Source organism: Pezoporus occidentalis, unplaced genomic scaffold (genome assembly GCF_034315485.1).
Source record: "Pezoporus occidentalis ecotype Australia unplaced genomic scaffold, CSIRO_AGI_Poc_V1 ctg341, whole genome shotgun sequence".
In the NCBI taxonomy this organism is placed as follows: Eukaryota; Metazoa; Chordata; class Aves; order Psittaciformes; family Psittacidae; genus Pezoporus; species Pezoporus occidentalis.
Window position 1 is genome coordinate 241,756 of NW_026915387.1, and position 26,796 is coordinate 268,551.

Sequence of the window (26,796 nt, forward strand, 5' to 3'; positions counted from 1 at the left end):
TTAAATAAATAGAAAACGGTGGGGTGGGAAGGGAGGGGAGGGCGGAGAAAAACCAAACCAACAGCAACCCAAAGGAACCGAAAGGAAAAGGGAAAAGGAAAGGGAAAGGGAGGAGAAAGAGAGAGAGAGAGAAACAGAAAGTGGCTGGTTGGCCATTGCGGAGCGAGATGGGAGACAGAAGTCGGGCCGAGGCGGAGCAGAGGCGAGACACAAGTTGGGCCGAGGCAGAGCAGAGGTGAGACACGAGGTCGGCCACATTGGAGCAAAGACATGGATATAAAACAGAAAGAGGAGGGACGGGTGGTGAATCCCTCCAGGTGCCTCAAGAAGACAAGTCCCAGGGAGGAGGAGCCCAAGGAAGAGAGAAGCCCGGCCCCAGAAGCAGGAGAGCAGTTGGGTTGAGCTGGCAAGGATGCTCAGAATGAGATGGAGGAGTTCCTTGCCCCAAAGGAAGTCAATACGGGGATGGATGTTCTGCCAGATGCGGGTTTTTCTGAGACCGTGGGGGAAGTCTCACTAGCCTCTTTAGTTGGTCTAGCGGCCTAGAAAGAAAAGCAAGATTCAAGGAGGAGGAGGAGGAGGAGAAAGGGGCGGAAAGTCAAACAGTTTCTTACAGGAAAAAAAAAAGACAAAAGAGAGGGAGAAAAAAGACAGAATAAAGGAAAACAACCGAGAACCAACACAGCCAAGGACCAAACAGGAGTTTGTTCAGAAGCAGCATTGAGTTAGGCCTGAGGTCAAGCAGCTGGAAAAGGTCCACCACAAACAGAGCACAAGATGAGGCTGGTCCCACGCGTTACTGGATGGGAAAGGGACGTCCCCGAGAGGAGGAGGAGGAGGAGAGAGACGAGAGAGACACAGACAGACGGACAGACACAAGGACAGGCAGGCAGGCACAGAGGCGGGTGAAGGGGAGAAAGGTGGGGGGGGACAAGAAGGGCAGTGTTAGATGTTAGACGAGGTGGGCACAGCGCAGCACCCAGCTCCACCGGCTGGTGCCGGGGATGCCACCAAGGTCTGGGTGGGCATCAACCCTCAACCGAGCAGGGCAGAGCCTCAGCAGCCCCACAGCAGGACCATGGCAGCCCCAGCTCCTCTGAGAGGTGACGGTGCCCACCCTGTACCCTTGCATCCATCACAGTGATGTGACGGCCACCAGCAGTGACATGACCCAACCCTACTCCAGTGTGATGCAAAGGGAGCCAGGGCACTGGGAATGATGCTTGGAATCCCTCCTGGAATGGAACTAGATGATTTTTAAGGACCCAGTCCAAACCACTCTGTGATCCTATGAATGGGGGAGAGGGCTCCTGCAGCCCCAGCTCGCCCCTGCTGTAGCGGGGTGGGATGCTGGGCACAGGGACACGCAGCCAAACCCTGTACATGGAGGGCATCCAGGACTAAAATGCCATGGAAAACTGGTCCAGCCACCCCAGTGAGGGCATAGGTGGGTGCTAGGGACCGGGTGAGTGCCAAGGGGTGCCAAAGGTTGGGGCATGGTGACACTGGACAGCTGGGCCTGTGCTGGTGTGTGGGTTCCAGGGAAGGGGACTTGGTGCCCAGGACAGGTTGATGCTTCCCAAGCCCTCAGAGCTCCTGGAATAGCCCTTTTGACCAGTGTTACTGCCCATGGGGCAGCCCTGTCATTCCCTGGTGCTGGGGGTGACTGGCAAGAAGACCCCAACATCAAGGATGCCTCACCACAACCCTGGGACCATCTCGGTTGTGGCCATGACAAACAGGACCTGAGTGGCTCTGATCCAGCAACGGAGCAGCCAAGGGGGAACAGAAGGGCTGCACCCTCTTGCTGGAGCTGGGAGGGACACAAGGTGCCTATTCTGCTCATGCAACAACCGCCCAGATTGCATGATGTGTCCCAGCCCAGCTTAAACAGCTGGGAAAACCCTTTGGTTTATCCAACAGCGTTTATGGATCCAACAGAATGAGCAAAACCGGGTTGGTTTGGGGTGGTTTAATGCCAGGCCCAGGGAAAGGGGATTGAGACACAGAGCAGGGAGTGGGGAGGAGAGGATGGGGATGAACCCACTCGTGGTCCTGCTGCCCACTGGAGGCAGGAGGGGAGGGCTGGGATGGAGAGAGGAGGAGTGAGGAGGGATGGAGGGCAATGTGCTGGCTGTGGTTACCTTGCCTGTGGTCTGAGCAAGCTGGAGAAGGCACCGCCAGCACTGGGGTGTCAGCAAGAACAGCGGGGATCGAGTCCCAGCACCATGGCAGGGGATGGGAGAGGGGTGGGTGCTGGGCTGGGACACACACACACCACCCCACAGCGCTCCTCTTCCAGCTGCTGTGCCCCCCCCCCCCCAAGCTCTCCCCACACTGCCCAGGTTCCACCCCTCTGGCTGTGACACCCCATCCTAGGACAAGCTGCTTCTGCAGACACGATGGGTCCTGGCTCTCCAAAACCCCCTGGGATAGGTTGCACATCCCTTCCCTTCCCAGCCCTTGGAGGCCCTGTGCCATGCACGCAGCTCTGCAGCCCATCACCATGGCCAAGATGCTCTGCAAGGAGGCTTCGGGGTCCCTCAGGATGAGGGGACCAACCCTGGGGCTCAGCCCTGTCCATCACTGAGCTGCGGCACAAATGACTTCAGCCTCACACCATACTGGTTACTGAGTTTGTCACTCCCAGCACAAAGCCATGTCCCCATTCCCAGCAGCCAGCTATGGAAACCACCGTGCTGGGCATAGACCAGGGCAAGAGCCCCCTCTGCACCCCAAGAGTCACATCCCTGTGCCCCCAACCCCACTGGGCTCAGCCAAGGTGAAGGGGTGGACCAAGAGAGCCAGTCCCTGAAAGCAGCACCCGAGATGCTGGGGCTATGGGCAGCATGTGGCTCTCCCTGGTGCCAGGAGAACTGGTCAGGATGGTGCTGGAGGTAATAACTACCTGCTGCTGGCCCTGGATCCGCATGTACTCCATCCGCTGCTTTATGTGCTTGCTTTTGTCGGGGCTGCCCTGCTGGCTCTGCTTCAGCCGGGATGCCGGGTTCACCACCTTCATGGCCGGGATGGAGACGCCACCGCTCTGTTGGGACAGAGGATTTGGGGGTTAAAACCGGCAGATGAAAGCTCACAGCAGCACCGTGGGCAGCTGGAACATCGGATGCATGGAGCTGTACCCAGCTCCCGTGGCAACCACCGTGTCTGGACAGCCCATAGAGGCAAACTCAGGCAAGGGCAAGGTCACCCCAGCATCAGTGAGGTCAGGAACCAGGCAGGACTTATCGACAGCCACCACTGCAACGCAAAGAGGGAGTTAGGGGCAGACACGGCAAACACCAGGAGACCGAGGGCAGGAGGAGAACATCCCCGCCGGGGCAGGGCTGCAGAGCCGAGAGAAAGGAAAAGAGGCGATGGGAGATTCCAGGTGGAAACGGCAGCAGTGGGAATGCAGAGGTTTTTATTCCCTGGCTGTGCACAGATGGAAGAGCAGCAGCGAGGGCAGCTGGTACTGCAGGTCCCTAAAGTGGGGCACCCCAGATCCTCTTGCATGCCTCCTGCCTGCCCCAAGCCGAGTCTGGAGCAGAGATGCTGCCCCAGAGACGTGCAATTGCTGCCCAGATTGCACCTCCACTGGGAGAGGGAGAGCAGGCTATCACAGCGTGTCCTCCCACCCTGCTCTGTGATCCATGGGGCAGACACTGGGATTCCTGCACCTCACAGCACAGGGAACTCCAGTGCCCAAGTGCCGCAGCATCCCTGGCACGAGCACACTCCGGATCTCAGCCTTCACATCCAACTCGCTGCAGCCACAAGCCCTGTGCTCTCCTGCTCTGCTTCTGGGACTAAGCCAGCTCCTGCTGCCAAGAGCCTGAGCTGAGCTTTGCTTTGTGCCTGCCCCTGCACGCACACAGCCACGAATCCATCCCCACATCCAGGCTCCAGCGGGGAGGTGACACCAGGAGAAACTGCAGCTGCATCCCCTTGAGGGCCACCCTCGGTGGCACCAGGAACCAGGGCTCGGATCATTGCTGCACATGGAGATTTATTCCCCGGCGCTGACTGTTAATAAGGGAGCAGAAGTGGCTGAGGGCATTTTCCACCCTCTTTTCCCAGCTTATCCAGCCAGGCAAGCCACAGATTCCAGCAGAAAGCAGTTTGGATGGCTCCGGGCAGCCTGCGCTGGGATGTAATTAGGAGAAACATCTGCCATGCTCCAACTGCAGTTCCTGAGACAAGGACTTATAAAGGAGGGATGCTGCTTTGTCACCACGCTGGCCCCATGGGATGCTCATCACCAGCCCCAAAACCTGCTCAGGCAGAAGACAACCAGCTTAGCGAGGGTCTAATTCAGCGCAGGCAGCATCAGCACCAGTGAGGGGCAGGATGCAGCATCACCTGTCTTCACGCTGCCTTCAATCTCCCTCCTGCTTTCCTGCACTTCCCAAACCCCTTTGAGTGACAGGGAAAGGAAAGAGATTTGTTTTCCACCTTGGCTCGGCTTGGAGGTGGAGTCACAGAGAGGGAGCAGGTAGAGGTGGAGGAAGAGAGACATCAGAGCGAGTCCAGGGCAGAGCACAGCAAGAGGGATAATAGGAAATAAACCTGTGGCTTGGGTAGCAGAGGTGGCTTGGTCTTGCTTGGAGACAGGCTCTTGGGAGCATCATCTCTGGCCTGACTGAGGTCCAGGATAGTCCCATCATCACAGCTACCGTGTCTGAGATCCCCCAGACCTTCCTTGGTCTCCTCACGGGCATCCTTGGATCCCGCTGGTCCGAGCAGTTCTTTAGGGAATACAGATTCAACGGCGGGGTGGCTGCTGATCTCACTGATGGTTATTTCCAGCTCACGGATGGTTTCTTCCAGGCTATCCAGTCTCTGGTACGTGCCTTCATAGATCTCCTTGCTGCACGGGCTCATGGAGCAGCGAGGGGACAACTGCCCCTTGCAGACCCCTTCTGCTGCCTTCCTCCCAACCCCAGCATCCTCTGTGCCACCCCGGCACGGTGATGCTGTGACATGGGGCAGTTCAGCCCGGGACTGTCCACTTCCCCACGGGGCTGGAGCCCTGCTTGGGGAAGCTCCAGGATGTGGCACTGGGCAGGCTGGGGCTGGTGAGCTGTCCTCCCTCCACGCAGAGTCTCCAGGTGGGACTGAGACCCACTGTTTGCTCTGCCCAGCTCCAACTTGGGGGTCCCCATCACTGGGATGCTGGGGGACAGCACCAAGCCTCCTGCTGCTTGCACTGGTGGAGGGGAGCGCTGCTTCTCCAGCTCCAGGACCCATTGCTTCTCGCTGGGGCTGTGCAACCAAGGAACCTCGGTGGGAAGCCTTGCTGCTGCCTTCTTGCTTGCTGGAGGCATCCAGAGCACCATCTCCTCCTTCTCCCACCATGGGGCAGCTCAATTTATGCCTTGAGAAAGGCAGGACCTTGCTGGCTGCCAGAGGGAACCTCCAGGTCTCCCCTGCTCCATGGGCACGGCCCATGGGATGGGCTCGGATGGACTTGGATGGGCTGCTCAGGGGCTGCGGGGCTGGGCCTGGAGGGTCCCCAGGACCGGAGATGCCAGCGGACCCCTGGCATTTCCTTCCCACCCCTCCTGCTCCTATGGGGCCAGCCAGGTCCCCATTCTCCGAGCTGCCCGTTGCCACCCAGACCTCCGCTTCGGCTTCGGGGGACGGTGGTTCTGACACCCACTGGGTGAGCACGATCTGCAGGAGGGAGAAGGGCCTGCTCCCCGGCTCCTAGGTAGAGAATTCAGACACGTTAAGAGCAGGAGGTGATGGAGAGCACTGAGGGTCTGCACACACCACTTGGAAACCCTATTTCTGTCACCTCCAGGCATCGTAGCGCTGCAGGGAGGTGGTCAGCCAAGGAGGGAGATGCTCAGCTCCCTCCTGCCCAGCCCTGACACCCCATTGGTCCCCACAGCACAGACAGGGAGTGTTTTCAATGTGTTTCTGGGAGATTTTGGCAGCACATTGCCTGGACTTCAGCAAAACTGAGTTGGGGTCGCTGCACCGAATGCCTTTGGAAACTCAACTGCAACTACCCAGCAGTCCCATGCTGGGATAAACTGGCAGGGCACTGGTGCAAGAGCAGAGCCCGGAGTAGCATCCACGATAAGGAGACAAGGAGACATGGGTTCTGGGGTGGCTGCGGAGCTCTGGGTCCAGAGCTGGACCAGCCTGACCGCTGGGGAGAGGGGTCCTTGTCCACAGGGACAGCAGATGGTCGATTCAGCCTTGGTGCTGGGTGTCCCAGGAGAGATGACCCAGACCCCACCAGCACCTGAGCTGCCCTGGATGAGGCAGAGCTCCTCTCACCAGATGCTTTCAGTGATACCCTCTGTCCTTGCCTCTTTGTCCCCCCACCCTGGGCATCCCCTGCTCCATCCGATCCACTCTCCAGGTGCTTTCCTCCTGCTCCCTCCACCCCAGAGCCCAGGACAGGATGGAGGGCAGGGACGGCCTGAAGGGGTGATGGAGCCAAACCCAACTGGGTCCCAGCAGCCACCAGCCTCTGGTCCAGCCCTTCACCTCCATCATGCAGACGGATCAGGCTCCCCTTGCGCAGACATGCATCACCCACCATGGCCCCCTTCCAGCGACACCCTCCCTGGGCACCCAGCGTGGCACGAGGTCAAGAAGCCCCTCCCTGTGCCCATCCCAATGTGATGCCGGGGTGTCCCCATCCATCCTCCCATCCATGTGGCTGCAGGAACTGCAGCAGCGCCGTGCTGCTGATGCAGGGGTTAGTGCTGGGTCCTGTGCCGGGTCAGTGCCGTACACGCAGTGGTGGTGAGGGAGGGAGTGGAGAGAAGCTGTTAGTTTGTTAAACCAGAGAAAGAAGCAGAAGTGAGTTAAAAAGAGGCAGGAGAGGAGGTGGTTAAAGTGCACCCCGGCAGCAGGAGGAGGGGTCGTCCGCTGTTACCTTCCATCCTTCAATGCAGGCTCCGTTGGGCCACAAGTCTGCGTGCCCAGGGGAGACGGCAGCATCGTATCGGAGCTTGGGGAGGAAAGGGGAGGCAGAGCTCCTCTGAAAGACCTGGGGAGTCAAACACGGGCCATTGGAGGAGGGAGGCTTGAGGGTACCGATGCAGCCCGTGGCTGCAGGGATGCTTGTGGTGGTCACACCAGACCCAGGGCTCAAGCGGAACATGGGGAACGTGGATGCAGCCCCGTCCTGCAGCATCACCGGTCCCCCGGCCTCCTGGGGGAAAACCAGCCATGGAAAAGCCATCCACTACCCACTTGGGCACCTCAGCTGTGGCAAACGGGGCAAGGATGTGGGGCAGAGCCAGCCTCGGGGAGTTCAGAGCCTGGCACAGTGTGTCGGGTGGGATCTCCGCAATGCCCTGCACACAAAGCCCTCCAGCTGAAGCTGCATAAAACCAAGTGAGGTTATCTTAAAGCCCACGATGGGGTGAGAGTGCTGAAGAGAGACCATGAACCAGGCAGCGAGGGGTCTGGCTGGGTGCAACAGCTCCACGCTGCCCATCCCCATGGGAGACAGGCAAGGAGGGGGCAGCCTGTGGGATGTCATTCCCTGCATCCCATCGCATTCCTGGGGGCCGGGCGCAGGGTGGCATCGCCTGCGGTGCGGGTTAAGCTGGGGCATCCCGCAGCCCCTCCCGCGCTCACCTCCAGCTCCGCAATGATGCGGTCCTCGTCGTCGTCGTCTTTGATGGCAGAGGCGATGATGGGAGGGGTGGACGCGGGTCTCACCACCTCCGACACCGTCCGCCTCAGCTTCACCTGCGGCTTCTGCGTCTCCAGCTCCTCCGATTCGGCCTTCTGCAAGCGGGGAGCAGGGCGGTGAGGGGGGGGTCTCACTGGTGGTGACCCCCTCAATGCACCCCAAGCACCATCCCATAGCCCCCCTCCGCTCGCTACCTTTATAAACCCGGGTTCTTTCTTGCTGGTGACGATGACTTCGCCGCTGCGGGTTGTGGTCAGCCCGTGGGACGAGGGGAAGCTCCGGCGTGGAGGGGGAGGCGGTGGCGATTTGGAAGGTTTCTCGGTCCGGTACCGCGGCACCGTCAGTTCGTCTGGGCACAAACGATGCTGTGAGGGCACGAGACCTGTCCCTGCCCCTCTCATCCAACACCCGAGGCACAAACCTCCCTTCGGGGCAGCACGGCTCAGCCCAGGGAGACCCACCGGGGATGGCACAGCCCCGGCGCCCCATCCTTGGGCTATGGAGGGGGACCCGTGACCGCCCCACACCATACCTGAGCCCCTGCGGCCGTTGGGGTCTCCTTTGCCCCCCGATTTCGGTGCGTGCTGCGGCTTGGAGGGTTTGTGCTCGGGGGTGGATGCGGTGCTGCCGCTGCCTGGGGCTTGCTTGTGCTTGGCAGCGAATTCCAGGTCGGGAATGGCCTTCATCAGCTCGGCTTGGGTCTCCTCCAGGAGGCGGTTGATGTCCTTGGCGCTGTATTGGGTCAGCGCCGCTCGCTTCTCCTCCCAGTCCCGCTCGGCAGCCTGCAGGAGGAACCCGCTGCAGCCCCACGCACGGCAGCATCTCCTGCCCTTGCAGGCAGGATGGGACCCACAACCCTCCTGCCAGCCCCTAAACTGATGCCGAGCCTGGAAGGAATGGGGGGGTTCCCATTTTCAGCCACCCTATTGGCTGCAAACCCAGTGAGGAGAAGGAGGATAGACCAAATTCCTGTTCACAGGTTCAGCTGGGAATAGAATCTTAGGATCATAGGATCATAGACTGGTTTGGGTTGGAAACCACCATAGACTGGTTTGGGTTGGAAACCACCATAGACTGGTTTGGGCTGGAAAGGACCTTAAGGTCAGCTAATTCCAAACCCCTGCCATGGACATGGATACCTCACGGTAGACCATGTTGCCCAAGGCTCTGTACAGCCTGGCCTTGAGCACTGCCAGGGATGGGGCAGCCACAGGTTCTCTGGGCACCCTGTGCCAGCGCCTCAGCACCCTCACAGGGAAGAACTTCTGCCTCATCTCCAACCTGAACTTGCCCTGTTTCAGTTTGAACCCATCACCCCTTGTCCTATCGCTGCAGTCCCTAATGAAGAGTCCCTCCCCAGCATCCCTGTAGCCCCCTTCAGACACTGGAAGCTGCTCTGAGGTCTCCACACAGCTTCTCTTCTCCAGGCTGAACAGCCCCAGTATTCTCAGCCTGGCTCCATACGGGAGCTGCTCCAGCCCCTGAGCATCCTCGTGGCCTCCCCTGTCCTTCCTCCAACAGCTCCATGTCCTCCTTATGTTGAGGACCCCAGAGCTTCACGCAGTGCTGCAAGCGGGGTCTCATGATATCAAAGGGATAGGATCGCCTCCTTCCACCTGCTGCTCGCTCTCCTTTTGATGCATATTCCATAGGGAAAACCCCCCTGGCAGAGCCCCCCCATCCAAGCCCCAACTCATCCCAGGCTCTCACCTCCACGGATACAGCTTTGTCTGCGCTCTTCTTGCTGGGGGTCTCGGGGCCCGTCTGGGTCTTGGCTGGCACCATCTCCGGCGCTCGGGAAGGGTTGTTGCTCTTGGAGGGATGGCTTTGGGTTTGGGGGGGGCTGTGCCCGAAGCCGGGCATGCCCAGGGTCTCAGTGGCCGCAGTCAAGTGGTGGAGGCTGACCGGGGGGCTGGTGGGCACCTCCAAATCCAGCCCCTTGCTGAAGTCTGCCTCGGGGGCCACCACCTTCTTGGGGGACTGGCTCAGGTTGCTGGGGGACGTCCACACGCCCTCGTCCACTTGCCTGCAAGGGACAGAGCGATGGCACCAGGCACGGGTGGCTTCACTGCACCCTCTCCAAGGCGCAGCACCAAAACGCAGCCCTGCGCTGCGAGGATGAAGGTGGAGGTTCTCGGGTGGCTGCGAAGGGGTTGGTATTGATGCTACAGCCTCCTCTACCTGGCTGTCTGTTCGCATGAACCTGGTAGGAAAACGGATCTTCCCCAACCCTGCCCCTCTGTCAGATCTGGCTGGAATGGCCCTTTGGATTTAGGAGTGACGAGGGATAGGGAATGACAGTGAGGGCAGATTCAGACACTGTGATCATACACGCTCACTCCCATAGAAAACCAGGCTAACAAAGAGCCTGAGGCGGTGAGCTGTGAGCCATCCGAAAGGGCTCATAATGGGAAGAGGCAGGTAGGCTCAGCCCAGCACCATTGTTAGATCTGGAAGACGATTTCCCTCCAGCGGAACCTTTTCCTGCTCCTCAGGAAAGAGGTTTCTGATCACACACTGAGGCTGCTTTTCTATCTGGTTACACCTCCAGGCTTTTCCGAGGTGATCCGGAAAAGTCAGTGTAGAAAGAGGGGCTCCCACACACACTGGGAAGGACTGAGGGGTGATTTTTAGCCCCTTAGCAGCAAAATGAGCTTTCTTTCCCCATCCCCTTTGGGATTTGCACCTGTAGCGCAGGCAGGATACAGCACACAACGCAGAGGGCGGAGGGGAAAGCGAAGGGACCGCCTGTGTCCTCCAAGATGCTCACCTACGGATCTGGGCGAGGGTGTCCGTCACCGTCTTGCAGCGCTTGAGGAGCCCATCGAGGCGGTTCGGCTCCTCCTTGAGGAACTTCACAGCTTCCACCTCCACCCGCAGCACCACCCGCATCTTGCTCTGCAGGCTGGGGAACTGGGCTGGGTTGGGGGGGAGAGGTGGGGGTCACCACAGCCCCTCTGTGCCACCAAAACCCCCACCATGGTCATCACACCCAAGGCAAGGGGACCCTCCCAGATGGAGCGGGATGAAGCCTGAGGAGCTGGGGCTGGTGCCTCTCCTGCTCCCTGTGTCCTTCATCCTTTCTCCATCCATCCTCAGGCACAGATTTTAGCCCCTCAAGGTGTAACCCCCCCACCCCTACATCCATGAGAACCAAACCCCGCTCTGGAGCTGGGAGCTTGGTACCCAGGGCTCAGTGGCAAGGGCTGGCATGGAGCAGGTGCCAGTGCTCTGCTCAGCATCCCGGCTGCTCAGCATCTGCCTGACTCCATGGAAAGGCTGCAGGAAAAGGGAGCAGCTCCTGTGTCTGCCCTGTGCCCCATAGTGCTCCCCACAGCACTCCATGGACCCTTGCCTTGCAACCTCAGCGACTGCTGCTAAATCATCATTTATTGCCTGCTTTGGCTCTGCCACTTCCAATTGGGGTGCTGAGCATCTCTTTGTGAAAGGCAGGATGGGCACAGCCTGGGAACAGGAGGCTGCAGGAGCAGCAGAATCAAGGGCAGCGTTTAACCCCATCACCCCTTGTCCTACCGCTCCAGTCCCTCTCCAGCACCCAAGGTCCTCACCCTTCAGGTCTGTCAGCGTCTCCCCCAGCTGCTTGAGCACCACTGCCTTCTCCTCCAGCTCCTGCACAGGGACGAGCCGATGGTTGTGGGTCAAATCCTTCTGGATCTTCTCCACTGACTTCTCCAGGTCACTGTGAGCACACGGACAGGGCAAGGGTGTCACTGCTGCATGGGGATGCTGCAGAGCCCCGCGGGTGGCCACAGGAGGGAGAACAAGTGGGCTGGGGACATGCTAGACATGCAGTCAAGGATGTGGCCTGGATGTGGGAGAGCTGCTGCTTTCCACCCACGGAGGTCAACGCACAAGGACCCTCTACCCACTTGCACACCCAGCCTCGGCTCACTTGAGCTGCTGGGTGATGAGCTCCTCCTCGTTGAGGTAGCGGAGCCGCTCCTCTTCCACCAAGCTGCGCTGGCGCTGCAGCGGGTCCTCGTGCTTGCGCATGGTGTCCGTCACCCGCACGCTGATCTCCGTCTCCGTCCGCCGCAGCATCGTCTTCACCATCTCCTGGTTCTGCAGCTGCAGGGGACCAGGATCAGAGGCTCAGAGAAAGGTTTTGGGGTGGAAGGGAGCTTAAAGCTCACCCAGCTCCAAGCCCTGCCACGGGCAGGGTCCCCTTCCACTAGAGCAGCTTGCTCCAAGCCCCATCCAACCTGGCCTTGAGCACTGCCAGGGATGGGGCATTTACCACTTCTTTGGCCAACCTGCTCCAGTGCCCCATCACCTTCACAGCAGCCATGGGAGGTTCAACGCGGGGAGGGATCCCCTCACTCCCCCACACCCAGCCCCATGCAAAGTCACCGGGAAAGGGGGATTTTCCTGCTCCGGATCTGGAGCCACCCCAACGAGAGCCCCCAAACACCCACCTGCAGCTTCTTGAGCTGCTGGAGCTGGTTGCGGAGGTCGCTGGCGTTCTGCTGCAGGTCGTGGAGGTGCAGCTGCATGTGCAAGCGGGTGATGGCCGTGGGCTGCCCCGCGGGGGTGCTGCTGGCGGAGGGCGGCGGTGGTGCGGGCACCGGTGTCCCCATGCTGCTGCGGCTGGTGGCTGTGGGGAGGGCAAGCGGAGGGTGCTGAGCGCAGATATCCCAGCCTGGAGGAGGCTGCAGGCTCCGGCCCCTTTGCTTTCCCAGGAAAGACCTTTCTTTCCCAACCCATGCTCCAAAATAACCCCATCCACAGCACCACCGTGCTGGATCCACCCCGGAGATGCTCCGTAGTGGTACATGGGGTCCTGCTGGTTGCCAGCGCATGGTGGGGGCTGCAGACCCCCCGCTCCTGTGCCCACCCCAAGACTCCCCACAGCCATGGGGCTGGCTCCCCAGTTACTTACACGCTGATGGGGGGGTCCCACCATTGGTGGCTTCTGTCTTCTCACTGCAATGAAAAAGAGGAGGGAAGCAAGCATGGACCAAGCACCTCCATCCTCACCGGCTCAGGGGTGGCCACAGGGGCACGGGGGTGGTGGGGGGGGGCTGGTGTCCCATGGAAGCAAACAGCATCCCCCTCCCCACAGCAGACCCCGGGGTCCAACTCCTTACCTGGGGGTCTCAGCCTCGGAGCCGCGGAGCAGCGCGCTCTGCACCAGCCCCGTCAGGCTGGCGATCTGCTTCTCCATCGCCTCCATCCGCTCTCTGCCGTGGGGAAGGGAGAGGGGCTGGGTGAGGAGGTGGCTTGGGCACCGTGGACACCCTCAGCCTTGTCCTGTCTCCCACCCCCTGGGTCCCTGCGTGGCCCAGGAGGGACACAGGGGTGGCAGCAGCGCTGCTGTCACAGCTCCACCCATCCCCTTCACTCCTTCGTGCCTCCAGTGAGCCCCGATTCAGTGCTTCATCTCCCATCCCATCACCACAGGGCAAAGCCTTCCTCTGCTCTTCCTCTCCATCCCCAGCCGCACTGACAACCTCCAGCTCATCAAAACTCATTCCAAATCCCACCTCACCTTGTTTCCGTGTCTTTAGCTGGTCCAGGGGAGCCAAACCCCGAGAGCGGGCGATCCCCAGGGCCAGGAAAGAGCTCCGGAGGGCCGGAGGAGCTGGGGTTACGCGGCTTGTTCACAGGGCTCTCCATGAAGACGGAGGAGCAGGAATCCTTGCGGAAGGACTGGCGCACAGGAGAGGAGCGGCTGGGGGGTCCCGAGTAGGGGCTGTGCGGGCTCTGCCCCGGCTGCACGTCCACCAGCCGCCCATCAGCCATCTTCTGCGGGGAGGATGGAGGCATCCGGAAACCCAGACCGGGGCCGTACGTGTCGCCGTACATGGGGGCATTGGGCTTGTAGAGGTTGTCCTCCAGCTCCGTCTGCAGGGCGGCCGCCGAGTAGGTGCTGAGGGAGCGCACGGAGCCGCGCTTGTACAGCCCCCCCGAGTAGCCAAAAGGGTCTCCCATGCCAGCCAAGGACTGCGTGGAGGTGATGCTGAGCCGGCCCTCGTGCACCATGCCGTAGGGATCGGCGTAGAGCCCCTCGTTCTTCATCAGCACCACGTTCTTCCCGGCTAAGTCCTCATCCGGTTTCACATCCCGGCGCTCCAGGATGGCGCTGGGGCTGGGCGAGACGCCCTGCGCCGGTGGCAGGTTGGAGAGGCGCTCGCTGTGATGGACGGGGCTGCCGGCGTAGGAGGGCGGGCGCCCGCCGCTGTAGGACATGCGGGAGCGGGATGGTGACGAGGACTGGAGCACCGGTGGAGGGGAGCCCGAGGCGAGGTGGGAAGCCGGGGACATGTTGTTGAGCCGGCGGGTGGGAGAGGACTCCCTGGATGTGTACACCATGTCCCGCTGCGGAAAGGGGCAAGGGAAGGGGGGGTCAGCACCTGCAGAGCAGCTCCCTGCCCTCCATCCACCCAGCTGCATCCCTGAGAGCTGCAGCTCCTGCGCCTTCACCTGCCGGCATCTCCCTTATTCCCATCCAGCAGGATGATTTACTCTGATGAACCCCCTAATTATCATGTTTATTACCCTGCTGTCAGGCCCCAAACATCCATTCTCTTAAAGTAACACTTCACAATGCTGGAACCGGGCAAGATGAATCGTAGTCATCACCCCTTCCACAAACACAAGCAATTGCCAAGTTCCTATCTCCATCGCTTTCCCTCTTTACTGGTTCCAGCCCACTGAATGCACCCACCCTGTGACAACTGTTCCCCCCCTTACCCTCAAGTCACCATTGGTGATGTGTGAGGCTGGGAATGAAGCGTAGAGAGGCTCCTTCCGATAGATCTTGATGATACTTCTGTCCTGGATGTCCCTGGAAGGAGAGGCAGAGCCATCAGCATCCCAGACAGGCAGCCACCGAGCCGGTCCCAGACGTAGGATTGCACCCACACCCACCCTTCTGCTTCCACCCCACTGATTTCCTTGCTTGGGATGACCTTAAAGAAAGGAGCAATCAATCTGTGGTGGATTTCTGAGCCCCCCCTCCCCTCTCACCGGACATCCTCCAGCTCATAGAAGACATTGCGCGACTCGTCCTTGATGAGGATGGCCGTGTTGGGAGACTTCAGCATCCCCATGGTGAGCTTCTGGGGGAACATGTGGACAATGAGGGCGTGCAGGGTGTCCATGCTGCTGATCTCGTGGGTGATGTGGACGCGCCTCGTCTCGTCCCCAAACTGCAGGAAAAGAACCCCTGGAAGCAGAGGGAGCAGGAAGCGGTCAGGCGCTCGCATCCCTTCTCCATGCAACGCAGGTTTGCCCACTGGTCACCCAGCCTCATCCTCAAGCAGTGAGGCCGAAGGCAGCTCATCCCCCTTGGCCACCCTACACTGCCCCCACCTCCATCCGGGGTTATTTGGGCAGACACAAACCAATCCCAAGCCAATCCCACAGCAGGCACATCGTGCTGGCAGGGATGGTTGCTGGTGGTGGATGTCTTGGGGCCAGGCACAGCCACGGCCCTGATGGTACCTGGGGATCGCAGCTTCGTCTGGCTGGTGGAGCGGGACAAGGGCAAGCTCTGCCGGAACCGATTCATCCTGTTGAACCCCAGGGGCAGCTCCGCTTCCGACATGGTTTCCAGGGATTCGGCCGAGGCGAAGGAGAGTTTGGCTTGATCGGCCAAGCCAGGCTGGGAGCCCTGGGAATGCCGGGAGCTCCTTGTCTGCAAGAGGACAGGTCAGAGGAGAGCTGGGCTGGGTACCCCAGCCCGGGGCTGAGCTCCCCTGGATGCTCGCAGTGATGGAGATGCAGGGATGCTCATTCCTGGCTCTCCAGCTGAGTCAGCACACTGCTGTGGTCCAGACACAGCGCCAGCTCCAGGCCCCCTCCATCTCTAAGCATCTACAACCATTCACAGCCCTCTTGCCTCCTGCAATTGCTCACTCCCGTTTTCCTCTCCGTGCTGTACTTCAAAGCCTCCCAGTGCCATTCCAGGCACCTTTGAGTTCCCCCACCAGCGACCCAGTGGAAATAAAACCAGTGCTAGCTAGCTGGTGGCGACAGAGCCAGGCTCGCACGCAAGCGCTGGGATAACCTTAGCAATTACAGGAGGTTACACATCCATTACACCAACGAACTAGCTCCCGGGACACATAAATGCCTGGCTTATTCTGGAAGCAAAGCAGCAGCAAGGTTTATGGCTTCCTGCGCCGGGGGAAGGTAATGGATGTGGGGTTTGAGCACTAAAGATTTCACATGCCACGCTTCCATGGCCAAGGGTACATCCAACAGCATAGCAAGTTCAGGCTCCGCGCGCTGGGTTCCTGCACCACCACCTCCAAACACACAGGGAGGTGCCCGTGGATCCCTCCCCATAAGAGGCTGGATTTTCCCAGACACCGTCTTTAATGCTGCCAAATCAAAGGCAGGGAGAACAAGCAGCTCCCGGGGGGTGGAAAAGGCAGCGTGGAAGGGCTCTATTTTAAGACCGAAAAGAAGCAGCCCTAGGAAATGATAACAGGCATCATCCTCCTCCTTTAAATTAGACATTAATGGGGGGGTGTTAATTAATCTGGCAGGGCGGGGTTTCCAATGGCTTGAAATGTGCTTGCTGCATGCAGCTAATTGCTGGAAAATCGAGGGCTTTAGTTCTGTTGTTGCTCCAGCACAAAGCACGTTGGCAGCGCTGAGGCTTAACGGCTTACATCGAGAAAGGGAAGTGGGGCTGGATCAGCCCCATCCGTGGGTGAGGAGGCTGCGGTGAGCAGGAGGTGATGGAGAGACCCGCTCTCCTCTAACCCAGGTCTTTGGGGCAAAGCATCTGGATTTGGGGGGGTCTCCATCCTTCCCTGGGGAACCTGGAGGGCTTTTGGCTCCCCACCTCCATCTGCGCTGGGTTGGGTTTATGGTGCTGCTCCCTGATGCAGGATGGATCTGTGGCCGCAGGGATGGATCAGGAAGTACATGGCCAGGATGTGACCCATGCTCTGCCCTCCTGGCAGCCCTTTTCTCTCTGCTCCTTCCCCTGCTCCATCTCCATCCATCCCTCCCTGCTCTCACCACCCACATCCCCCCCGCCAACCAGAGCCCACACCTCAACTGGGCTTTAAAACCTGTTGAGCTTTCACACCAGATGACAAAAGCCCTTACACCCCTATACACAACACCCCAATGCACCACAGTCCCTATAGCACAACACCCCAATGCACCACAGTCCCTATAGCACAACACCCCAACGCACCACAGTCCCTATAGCACAACCTCCCAATGTACCAGCGTGCCTACAGCCCCTACAGCACGACAACCCAGACACATCATGGTCCCTACAGCCCCTATAAACAACACCTCACCACACCATGGTCTCTACAGTGCAACACCCCAATGCACCACAGTCCCTATAGCACAACACCCCAATGTACCAGCGTGCCTACAGCCCGTACAGCACTACAGCCCTGACACATCATGGTCCCTACATCCCCTATAGCACAGCATCCCAATGTACCAGCGTGCCTACAGCCCGTACAGCACTACAGCCCTGACACATCATGGTCCCTACATCCCCTATAGCACAACACCCCAATGTACCAACGTGCCTACAGCCCCAGACACATCATGGTCCCTACAGCCCCTATAGCACAACACCCCAATGTACCAGCGTGCCTACAGCCCCAGACACATCATGGTCCCTACAGCCCCTATAGCATAACACCCCACCACACCAGTGACCATACAGCACAACACGTGTCTGTGGGGCACGGGACCCCTAGGTACCTCCAGCCAAGGCAGGATGCTGGAAAGGGCAGACCTATGGGGGGGTGTGGGTGTGTGTGTCTCTGCCATTCCTTGCCTGTGGATCTTTTGGCCACCCCAGCTTTGCTGTGGGACCTGGGTGCCCCCAACATCCCTGCAGGAGCAGCGGGGAGCTGCGATGCCCTGTCCTTGGCCTCCAGCAGACCATAATGAGCTGACTGCAAGGGAATTGGGTTTTATTGCTCTGCCTCGCTAATGGCTTTTCCTCCTAGGAGATAATAACCTGGCAACTCAGCCCCACACATCCTGCCTGTGCCCATGCTGAGGTGCCCCCCCCCCATAGGCACCCCTCAGCCCCATTCACAGCCCTCCTGGACAAGGGGAGACCTGATCACAGCCAGCAAGGCTGTGGCTCATCCCAATGGTGTCAGGACCTTCATCCATCCCCGTGGAGTTTAAACAGGGTCCTCGGTTCATGGAGATGCTTTCGTGGGGGCCCAATCCTGCCTTGCTGGGTCTGGACCTGCTTGTGCCAGTGCCTGCACTGATGGGATGGATGCATGGGCTGAGCTTTCAACCTGATGCAGGATGGATTTGCATCAGGGACTGCAGTGACAGGACAAGGGGTGATGGGTCTAGAGGCAGGGACCCCTTCCATAGAGCAGCTTGCTCCAAGCCCCTGTGTCCAACCTGGCCTTGAACACTGCCAGGGATGGGGCAGCCACAGCTTCTCTGGGCACCCTGTGCCAGCGCCTCAGCACCCTCACAAGGAAGAGCTTCTGCCTAAGAGCTCATCTCAGTCTCCCCTCGGGCAGGTTCAAGCCATTCCCCTTGGCCTGATGGCTTCAAGCCACCCCCAGGGATGCCTGCAGCGTGGGAAGCAGCGGCTTCATGGGCAGAGCACAACGGGAAGGAGCGAAGCAGCTGCCCAAAAGCAAAACAAAAACCTCCCAAGGCCGTGGGCAGCTCCTCCCATGGCACCAAGGGCAGGAAAGGCCTTGGGAGGGCAGCGCTGCGGTGATGGGCACCAAGGCCAGGGGGTCTGCAGCCTACCCCGGGGAAGAAAGCTGCTTGGGACCTGCCAGGGAGCGGTTTAAAGCCCCTGGTTTAAAGCAGGGGGAACCTCAGCAGCAGCTTTGAGTGATTCTCCCAGTGAAAACCCACTCACAGAGCACCCACATCCTCCCTGGACTCCTCCTGGGAAGCAGTGGCAACATCCCCCCCCCACAGTGCTGTTGGCAACAGGAGCATCCCCAGCACCCCCACACCTCCATGGGAGCCTTAAAGGAAAGAGATGGGATGGAGAACGGAAGGAGACGTGGGGGCTTTTGTCTTTTATCTCCCCAGAGCTAAAAACAGGCTACAATTAAGCAGTCCTTTCAGCTCCTAAAACCCCCACCAATCCCTTTCCTGTCAGTGCAGAAGCAGCTTCATTCTATCCGCCTGGCAAGGTAAGGATGCTTCTCTCCTCCTTCTCTCCTCTCCCTTCTTCTTGCCCTCATCCCTCCCTCCCTTCCTCCATACCCCTCTCCAATATAACCCTCCCCAGCTTCAAGGGCTGAATGCTCAGAGGGAAGGACCCAAGGTGCTTCCTTGGTGACGAATGGGGACATCCCTCTGGACCCAGCAGTGATGGGCACCGCAGTGATCATCAAACTCAAAGCCCCCAGAGCTCATTCGTCTTCCCACTCACTTCCTAAGACAGGCAAAAGGACCCTGGAGCTGGAGGGTCTGTCCCAGTGGATGCAGCGGAGCCTCCACCAGCACCTCAGGCTCCGAGGGCTGTGCTCCGACCCCTCTGCCCATCACACACCGTGCTCAGCAAGCCCCGGTGCTGGGGGTGTTTCAGCCATGGTAAGGACCTTACCTGCACCAAGGAGACCCCCTGGGTAATAGAAAGGGGGTCCCCGAGCACCCTGATGAGATGTGCACAGGGGACACAGCTCCTCTGCCCTCAACCTAGCACCCAGCCCAGCTCATCCCGAGCTCTGCACCCTGTCCTGGCACAGGAATCAGCCCTTCTCCCCCCAGCACCCAGCCCAAACAGCCCCCAAGCACCGATACAGACCTGTGCTCACAGCTGGGATGGATAAGCTCTCGCTGTGATAATGCCATAGGCTGTTACCTGCCCGGGCTGTGCTGGGCACTGCTGGGACTGGTGGCAGCTCCAGGTCCCTCCCAGCTCATGCTCCATCGTGTCCCGTTGGCAAGGAGGATGATGGACCAGAGCGCATCCGGCTGGCTGAGCATCGTCCTTGCATGGGTGGGTGGGTGGATGGATGGAGCCCTGTGAAGGTCCTGCAGCACTGGGTGCTGCTGCCTGTTTGCATCTCCTCTGCCAAGCCACATGATGGGGATAAAGGGAAGAGCTCCCTCAAATCCACTCTGGCCAGCTTGGGAAAACAGCTGGCACGGAGCTGGGAAAGCCAGCCCTGGCCAAGGCAATGCAACCGGTTATTTACCAAGTGCATAAAGCCCCGGCTCCAGCTCCTGGTTGGACACAGATCTGGATTAATTCCTCATAATCCCCCCCTCTCACCATTTAATCCAGCCTCTGACTACAGATCCCATCTGGTGGCTTGCTGAGCTCTCGGGATGGAGCTCAGCATCCCCATGGTCTGGGCTGTGCTGGGGATGAGGAGACACCCCCAGCCTCCAGCAGCTATGCTGGGAGCAGGGAAGGGTGTTCTGGGAGTCACCCCAGGCTCTTGCTGTGGGGCCAGGGTGAGCTACTGCTCCTTTCTGTGCCATCTCCATAGCATTCCTTGGAGCTGGCATTGGGAAGAGCCATGGGAGAGGGTAACAGCACCCTGCATGTGGGGTCCTGCCTGATGCTTCTTGGACCTTTGCTCTCCATCGCTCTTCTCCATCTCCTTATCTATAAAATTAATATAAATATATATAACACATGATAAAGAGATCTGCTTTTCTAAGCCATTACTTGCATCCCTACCCCTCCTGCCTTGAATTCCCGGACTCTGGCACACTGGAGCTAGCGGGGCCCATCCCTCCTGGCAGCTCCCAGCCCACGCCATTCCCTGTATAAATATATCTCAGAAACAAAGGGATAGGGAAAAAAACAGTGGATGTGATCCCTTGGCCCTCCCCATGCTGGGAAGAGCCTTTCCATGGACACTGCAGGTGTAGCCTCCATCCGCAACCGCACCAGCTCAGTGCTGCTTCACTGGGCTGCTTGGGGACAGATCTGAGCTTCCTCCATCCTTATCCTTTGGAGGAACGTTCCCAAGGAAAACATTTTCATTGGAACTTGAAACTTTTCCCTGCAAAATGGACTCTGGTTGGTGTCTGGACAACCCCTGTGAGGCTCCCAGCCTGGCCAGCTCACCCCATCAGGAGTGATCTGACCCCTCTGCAAACAACCTGGCGCCAGCACATCACAAACGGCTTCATTCATTCATTCATACATTCATTCATTCATTCACTCACTCACTTATTCCTAACAAACTCCACTCATCCTTAATTATTGATGCTCCCAGGGAGTGAGTCAGCGAGGAGCTGGCGGCTGCTCTGTAAGAGGAGCAGAGCCCAGGTAATGGGACACTTCCCCAGCAGACACCTCCTCGCCTTGAGTCTGGCTGCAAATCCCTCCTGGAGAGCATCCCTGGACAGAACAGAGCATCCCCAACTGGGATGCAGCATCCCCAGCACTGGGTACCACCAGCCAAGGTATCAGCTCTTGAGTTTCAAACTAGCTTCAGAGAGGGCAGCCCAGCTTATCCCAGCACCACACATCCATAGGTGCCTCCGTCCTCCTGCGCATCCCAGCTTTGGCTGGGATTTACCCTTCCACATCCCTGTGCAATGTTTCACACCATCCCCACCAACCAGGCGCACTGAACTTGAGCAAAACCCCCATGCAGGGAAACGCTGCAGCACCCCAGCTCCTGCTTCCCAAAACACAGCAAGCAGGAGATGCTCAGCTGGGAAGAAAAGGAGTTAAAACTGGAAGTAAGTGGGGCTGCAGCAGCAAAGGTGGAAGAAATGAGAGGTCAGGGTGCTGAGCATCATCGGGAGGGATATACCACCAGTGTCTCCCACTCGAAGGGGCCTCTCCATCCCTCTCCAGGAGCCCCCACCCCTCTTGCCCACTGAATTCCAAGCGTTCCCCCTCACGGCAGCAATAATTCATCCCACGTCTAATGCTCACCATTTTGTCAGGATTATCCCGATTAACCCAGAATTAATCCTGATCTCAATGTTAACAGGATTAGCGTTCAAATCGGATTAGGCTTTTTCAAACCAGACCCCTTGACTAAAGCAAGGGGCCTTCCCCGCCAGATGTGCACAGCCCGCTACCGGCAGCCAGATGTGAGCGGGAGCTTGGGTGGGTGCTCAGTACCCTGCAACAGGCCCCGCGTATGGGTGACATGGGTGAAACAGGGTGCTCCTACAGCAAGCACCTCCTGACACCAGCATCCTGCCCTGCAAAGCACAGCCTCTGAAGGTGATGAGCTAGAACCCGACCCTTGGATGTTGTATGCCGAAGCAGAAAACACCCTTTTGCCCTCAGACATGCCCCTGCCGGCTCCGTGGAGGACACGGGTGGCTGCTTCTCCCCTCTCTGCAGTCTTTTCCCCTTCCTGCTGGCACCATCAGCCTCCTGCCTGATGAATATTTCAAAGCCTGGATCCTCTGCAGCCTCATGAATATTGACGGCCGATGGCTGCCACGGTGGTGGTCCCTCTCCATCCCGATCCATCCCGAGCAGAGGGGCTGCGAGCTGGGGCCAGCCCTAGTGAAGGAAGTCTCTGTGCCCACTCGTCCTCACCTCCCAGCACTGGGTCCAACCTTGGCTCCCTTGGGATGGGTAATCATTAACCCCCTAGCAAAGGCAGACGTGCTTTTGTTCCTGGGGTTGTTTTCTCCGTGCCTCAAACAGGCATTTCCAGCCTGGCATCCATATGGAGAGCATCCGGGGGGGGGGACCAGAAACAAGCCTGATGCAGCACATCCCCTGAGGCTGAGGTGGTTGCAGGAGATGGGTTATGTGGCAGGGGTCCTGCCTCCATCCCTGGACGTTCATCCCGCTCCTCACAGCGGCTGTGCTCCATCCCTGCTCTCTGGCCACGCTGCCTTGTGTGAGAGCATCTTCCAAAATAAGCAAATTACTGCATCCTTCAGGGATGCTGGCAGGAAGGAAGCAAAGCCGGGTGTGGGAAAGCAGCAGAAAGGGGATGGGGAGTGGGGAAAGAAGGGACAAGCCCTTGTTGGGGATCACCAGGATGCAGCCACCAAGGGATGGGAGCTGGAACAGGCTGGAAACCAGCAGGGACACGGGTTAGCAGCATTAGTGACAAGGACTTCGTGGTGACAGGTGACAAGGCTCAGCTCTTTGGCATCCCAGGCATGATTTGCTTTAACAGCTGGATACAGGGAGACCGGGCTGTGGTTAACACATGCGGTGCTGCTGGTGGGGGGAAAAGGCTTGAAGGGGCTGGTTTGAGGGGGAAAAAAAAACCATTGATAACTTCATCTGAAGGTTAAAGAGCCCCAGATCTGGGATATCAGCCCAGGTATGGCTGCAGGTCCTTCTGATGCATCTCTCCTGAGTATAGAATCATAGAATCATAGAATGGTTTGTGTTGGAAGGGACCTTCAAAGCTCATCCAGTCCAAAGCCCCTGCAATGAGCAGGGACATCCCCCAGGTATATGAGGTTGCTCAGAACCACATCCAGCCTGGCCTTGAATGTGTTCAAGGGTGTCACCTAGTCCCACTGCACCTCGGCTCTCCCATTCCTACACTAAGGATGCTGCTGCCATCCCTGCTGAGACAATAAATCACGGCAACACCCAGGATCAACAGATAACCCAGAGCAGCTCCCGTGGACAGGGCAGAAAACCAAAAGCAGAGGTTTACAGCCCAAACCCCTCCTCCTGTGGGCAACAAAACAGAGCTGGTAAATGCCAGTCCCACAGAGCACGGTGGATGCCAAGGCTACAGGGAAGAGGGCTGGTGCAGGAGCAGCAGGATACAGGAGCTAAGCCTGCCTGGTATTTGCTTGTCTCCTACAAGTAAATACCACTGCCTGCCTGTAATACCAGGTCGGGAAATGCCTCGAGTCCCAGCCTGCTGTGGGATGGAAATGGCTTCCCACTAAGGAGACATGGCATTCCTGGGAAGCTCCATGCCCTGCCCCAGCTGCTGCAGCCTGGGCAGGGCCAGCACACTGTGGGTCCCCCACAAAGGTGTCCTGTGTCCCCCCTCCGGCTTTCCCCTTCCCACATCCCAGCCATTCTTTTCCCCATTACCTTTCGCTTTAGTCCCTTTTATGTTCTTTTAAAGCCCTAGCACCAAAGGAGAGATTCCAAGAAACTGCCTTCTGTTCTTCTCATCCCTCCTCCAGCCCATAAGTGACAGCAAGGAGCCAGCCCACCGCTGTGTTAGCACAGCAGAAGCCCCCAGCCCTCGGTACTGCCTCTCTTTGCTGCATCCCTAGGAAGCGATTTTCCCCCCCGGATGAGTCCCTGGAGCCCCACAAGCCCCCAGGGCTGAGATGCTCCTGCCCTGGAGGTGCTGACACCCAGAACACGGTTTTGAACAACCCCAAATTGGCAGGGATGGGGGCTGCGAGCTGGGATGTGGTTTAGGTGATGGGAAGGCGGCTGGGTACCAGGTTGTCCTGGCCGAGGGACTCGGGCGGCTGCCTGGGGACTCAGGGACCAGCAGCAGCGTGACAATGGCCATGGAGCAGCAGGATCAATGGCTCCATGCGAGGGGAAGGGACTTCCATGAGCTGAACAGGGCTGGCTCCATCTAGAGGCAAGTGCAGAAACCCTAAGGATGCGCTGGGGCAGGAGGATGGAGCAGGGCAGAGGCTGTGGCAGGACCTGCTGACACGAGGGGATGCAGAGGATAGAAAGGGCTGGGGACAGCGTGGTTGCTTGGACCCCCTCTACAACGACATCTGCCCATCATCAGAGAGCCACAACAGATGAACACAGCAATGCAGAGCCCCCCTTCCCCAAATCACGTGCCTGGAGAGCCCCAAAAGAGCCCCACATCCCCATCAGCACCTGCTATTGCAGATGGGGATGCCAGGGCAGGAGGAGAGCAGGTTCTGCCCTGGGAATCCATCAGCCACATCCCTGGGTGTCCCTAGGAATTTGGCACAGTCCTTCTCACCATCCAATCCCCTCCAACTCCCATCAGCTGGGGCGCTGGCTGCAGCCCCCCTCTTTGGAGAAGGGATGGGGAAGGGTTGAGTTTGCATCCCCAGCAGTGATGGGTGGCACACACAGGGAACCTAAAGCTTTCTTATCTGAGATTGCAGCTTCCCAGCTGAAGGCCAAGCCTGCAGCTCCACAAGACCCCAGGGGATGCAGATGGCTGCAGTGGCCTCAAGGAAGCCCCCAGCACCTGCCTGTGGGCTCAGCATCCCCGCAGGGCTCTCCCCATGACAAGCATCCTCAGCTGCCTCTGCCTCATGCCCCACTTGTTATGGGGTCAGGCAGCTGCCGGCCTCCCTCTGCTGCGATTTATCCCATAACACATTCCCACTGTGCACACATCCAGGCAGGATGCTCCCCTTGCAATGCAAGGCACTTCCAAGCTTGGGTGGGAAAACAGACCCCAATCTCTGTGGATGCAAACCCCTGTGGCTGCCGCCAAAGAGAACCCCACTGGGGTGCGTGAACCCCTAAAGTTTGTCCCCATTTTACTTCTTACTTACGAAAAGAAAGAAAGAAATCCAATAAAATTAAAGCTTTGGCACCTTCCCCCATTCCCAGCGTCGGGAATTGTCGCCAGGAGCACACGGTCAGTGAGAACTCAGACAGCTGAGCCCTCGGGGAGCTGCTGCTCGCACCCCTTTGCCACCGCGAGTCCGTCGGGGATGAAAACCCGGAGCGAGTTCACATATCCTGCATTTTACAGCTCCTCCGCTCGCCGCTGCCATCCAAGAGCCTGGGTTTGGTTATTTTCCACGCTGGAAAAGCAAACCCACCAGGGATAACGCGCCAAGGTCATCCAGCAACACGCCTGGCCTTGAAGTGTTGCCACCGCATCCCCCGGCGAGCAGGAGGGAGGAAGGGCAAGGGGAGGACGGCGCATTCCCCCTGCCACACAATGGGGTAACTGTTTGCAAGGTGCTGGCAGGAATCAGAGCCTTGCTGCTGCCAACAGGCTCCTGCCATGGTGCCCTTTGGGTAGCCTGGGAGAGGTGGGTTTAAGCACAAAGATCCCAGTGCTATAAAGGAAACGCTAATGACTGAGGGCTGGGGCATCCTGGAGAAGAGAAAGCTCCTGAAGGGGAGACCTTAGAGCAGCTCCAGTGCCTGAAGGGGCTGCAGGAAAGCTGGAGAGGGGCTTGGGACAAGGGGAATGGCTTGAACCTGCCAGAGGGGAGACTGAGATGAGCTCTTAGGCAGAAGCTGTTCCCTGTGAGGGTGCTGAGGCGCTGGCACAGGGTGCCCAGAGAAGCTGTGGCTGCCCCATCCCTGGCAGTGTTCAAGGACACAGGGCTTGGAGCAAGCTGCTCCAATGGAAGGGGTCCCTGCCCGTGGCAGGGGTTGGAGCTGGGTGAGCTTTAAGTTCCCTTCCAACCCAAACCAGGCTGGGATTTCTCTATTCTGCTTCTCCTGCAGCCTGCTGACGAACAGGCTGGTACCGTAACACCCAAACAACAGAGCAGAGGATAGACACAGAGATGTGATGGCCAACACAGGACCGAGCTGCCCCTTCCCCTCCTGCAGCTCTCAGCACCACCAGCCTGTCCTTTTCCCAGCATTAAGGTTTCTTCTGCCATCAACTAACTCCAAAGCAGCAGGGTTTGACCGTGGGGTGATAGTGGGCTGAAGGAGGGCAGGACGCACATCACCCCTCTCAGAGAGCAGGTTTGTATCTACACCACAACTTGTCCCAGAAGCCTAAAGATCCATCTCATGAGCTTAAATTGCTGCTGAGCTGAGGACAAACTACTTTGGCACAGAATCCCTTAACAAAACACCCGAGCTCCCCCCCCCCTCCCATACACACACAGAGAGACAGGGACAAGGCGAGGATGGAAAAGTGCATGCGTTTCAAAGAGAAGCATGGAAAATCAGGAATACTGACCTTAAAGCTCCAGTAGTTGGGTTGCTAACGAAAGAAATCAAAGAACAAAACAAAAGAAAACAAAAAAGAACATTAAGATTCCGCTTTGACTTTTGCTTTCCTCCTGAGAATTGTTCACTTTAAGCAGCTACATTAAACCCGCTCTCGTTTCTGCTTCAAGTCCCCTCCCAACGGGTTCCTTAAGTTTCACGCTGCGAAGGGGGAGCAGGATCATGCAAGCAGGCAGGGACGGTGACGGGCACTGAATGCAGACTGGGGTGCAAAGGAAGGGAAGCGAAGCAAAGCAAAGCAGGGAGTGGGATGGAGTCACTGGTGTGCCCATGTCCCAGGTGTTGGCCAGGCTGCTGCCCTGGGAGCCGGTGCTGGAAGCCA

At 58.6% G+C, this 26,796-nt stretch overlaps 1 protein-coding gene across 15 annotated transcripts in view; it reads right to left on the minus strand.

Annotated features, from left to right (window-relative positions):
- SRCIN1 (SRC kinase signaling inhibitor 1) overlaps positions 1-26,796 on the minus strand; it is a 71,732-nt gene that overhangs the window by 2,858 nt on the left and 42,078 nt on the right. For 7 of the 15 annotated variants that reach the window (XM_062629766.1, XM_062629771.1, XM_062629772.1 and 4 more), the window contains 18 exons: positions 26,425-26,448; positions 15,131-15,323; positions 14,654-14,852; positions 14,378-14,471; positions 13,173-14,002; positions 12,772-12,864; positions 12,564-12,607; positions 12,100-12,278; positions 11,577-11,752; positions 11,233-11,363; positions 10,434-10,581; positions 9,374-9,689; positions 8,196-8,445; positions 7,858-8,012; positions 7,606-7,758; positions 6,896-7,009; positions 4,567-5,706; positions 2,909-3,046 (listed from right to left, as the gene is read on the minus strand). In XM_062629766.1, the coding sequence (XP_062485750.1) occupies positions 2,909-3,046; positions 4,567-5,706; positions 6,896-7,009; positions 7,606-7,758; positions 7,858-8,012; positions 8,196-8,445; positions 9,374-9,689; positions 10,434-10,581; positions 11,233-11,363; positions 11,577-11,752; positions 12,100-12,278; positions 12,564-12,607; positions 12,772-12,864; positions 13,173-14,002; positions 14,378-14,471; positions 14,654-14,852; positions 15,131-15,323; positions 26,425-26,448 (4,377 nt within the window). Of the gene's footprint in view, positions 800-2,908; positions 3,047-4,566; positions 5,707-6,895; positions 7,010-7,605; positions 7,759-7,857; positions 8,013-8,195; positions 8,446-9,373; positions 9,690-10,433; positions 10,582-11,232; positions 11,364-11,576; positions 11,753-12,099; positions 12,279-12,563; positions 12,608-12,771; positions 12,865-13,172; positions 14,003-14,377; positions 14,472-14,653; positions 14,853-15,130; positions 15,324-26,424; positions 26,449-26,796 lie in introns of all 15 variants that reach the window. The other 8 variants (XM_062629773.1, XM_062629780.1, XM_062629774.1 and 5 more) reach the window with 6 other exon arrangements.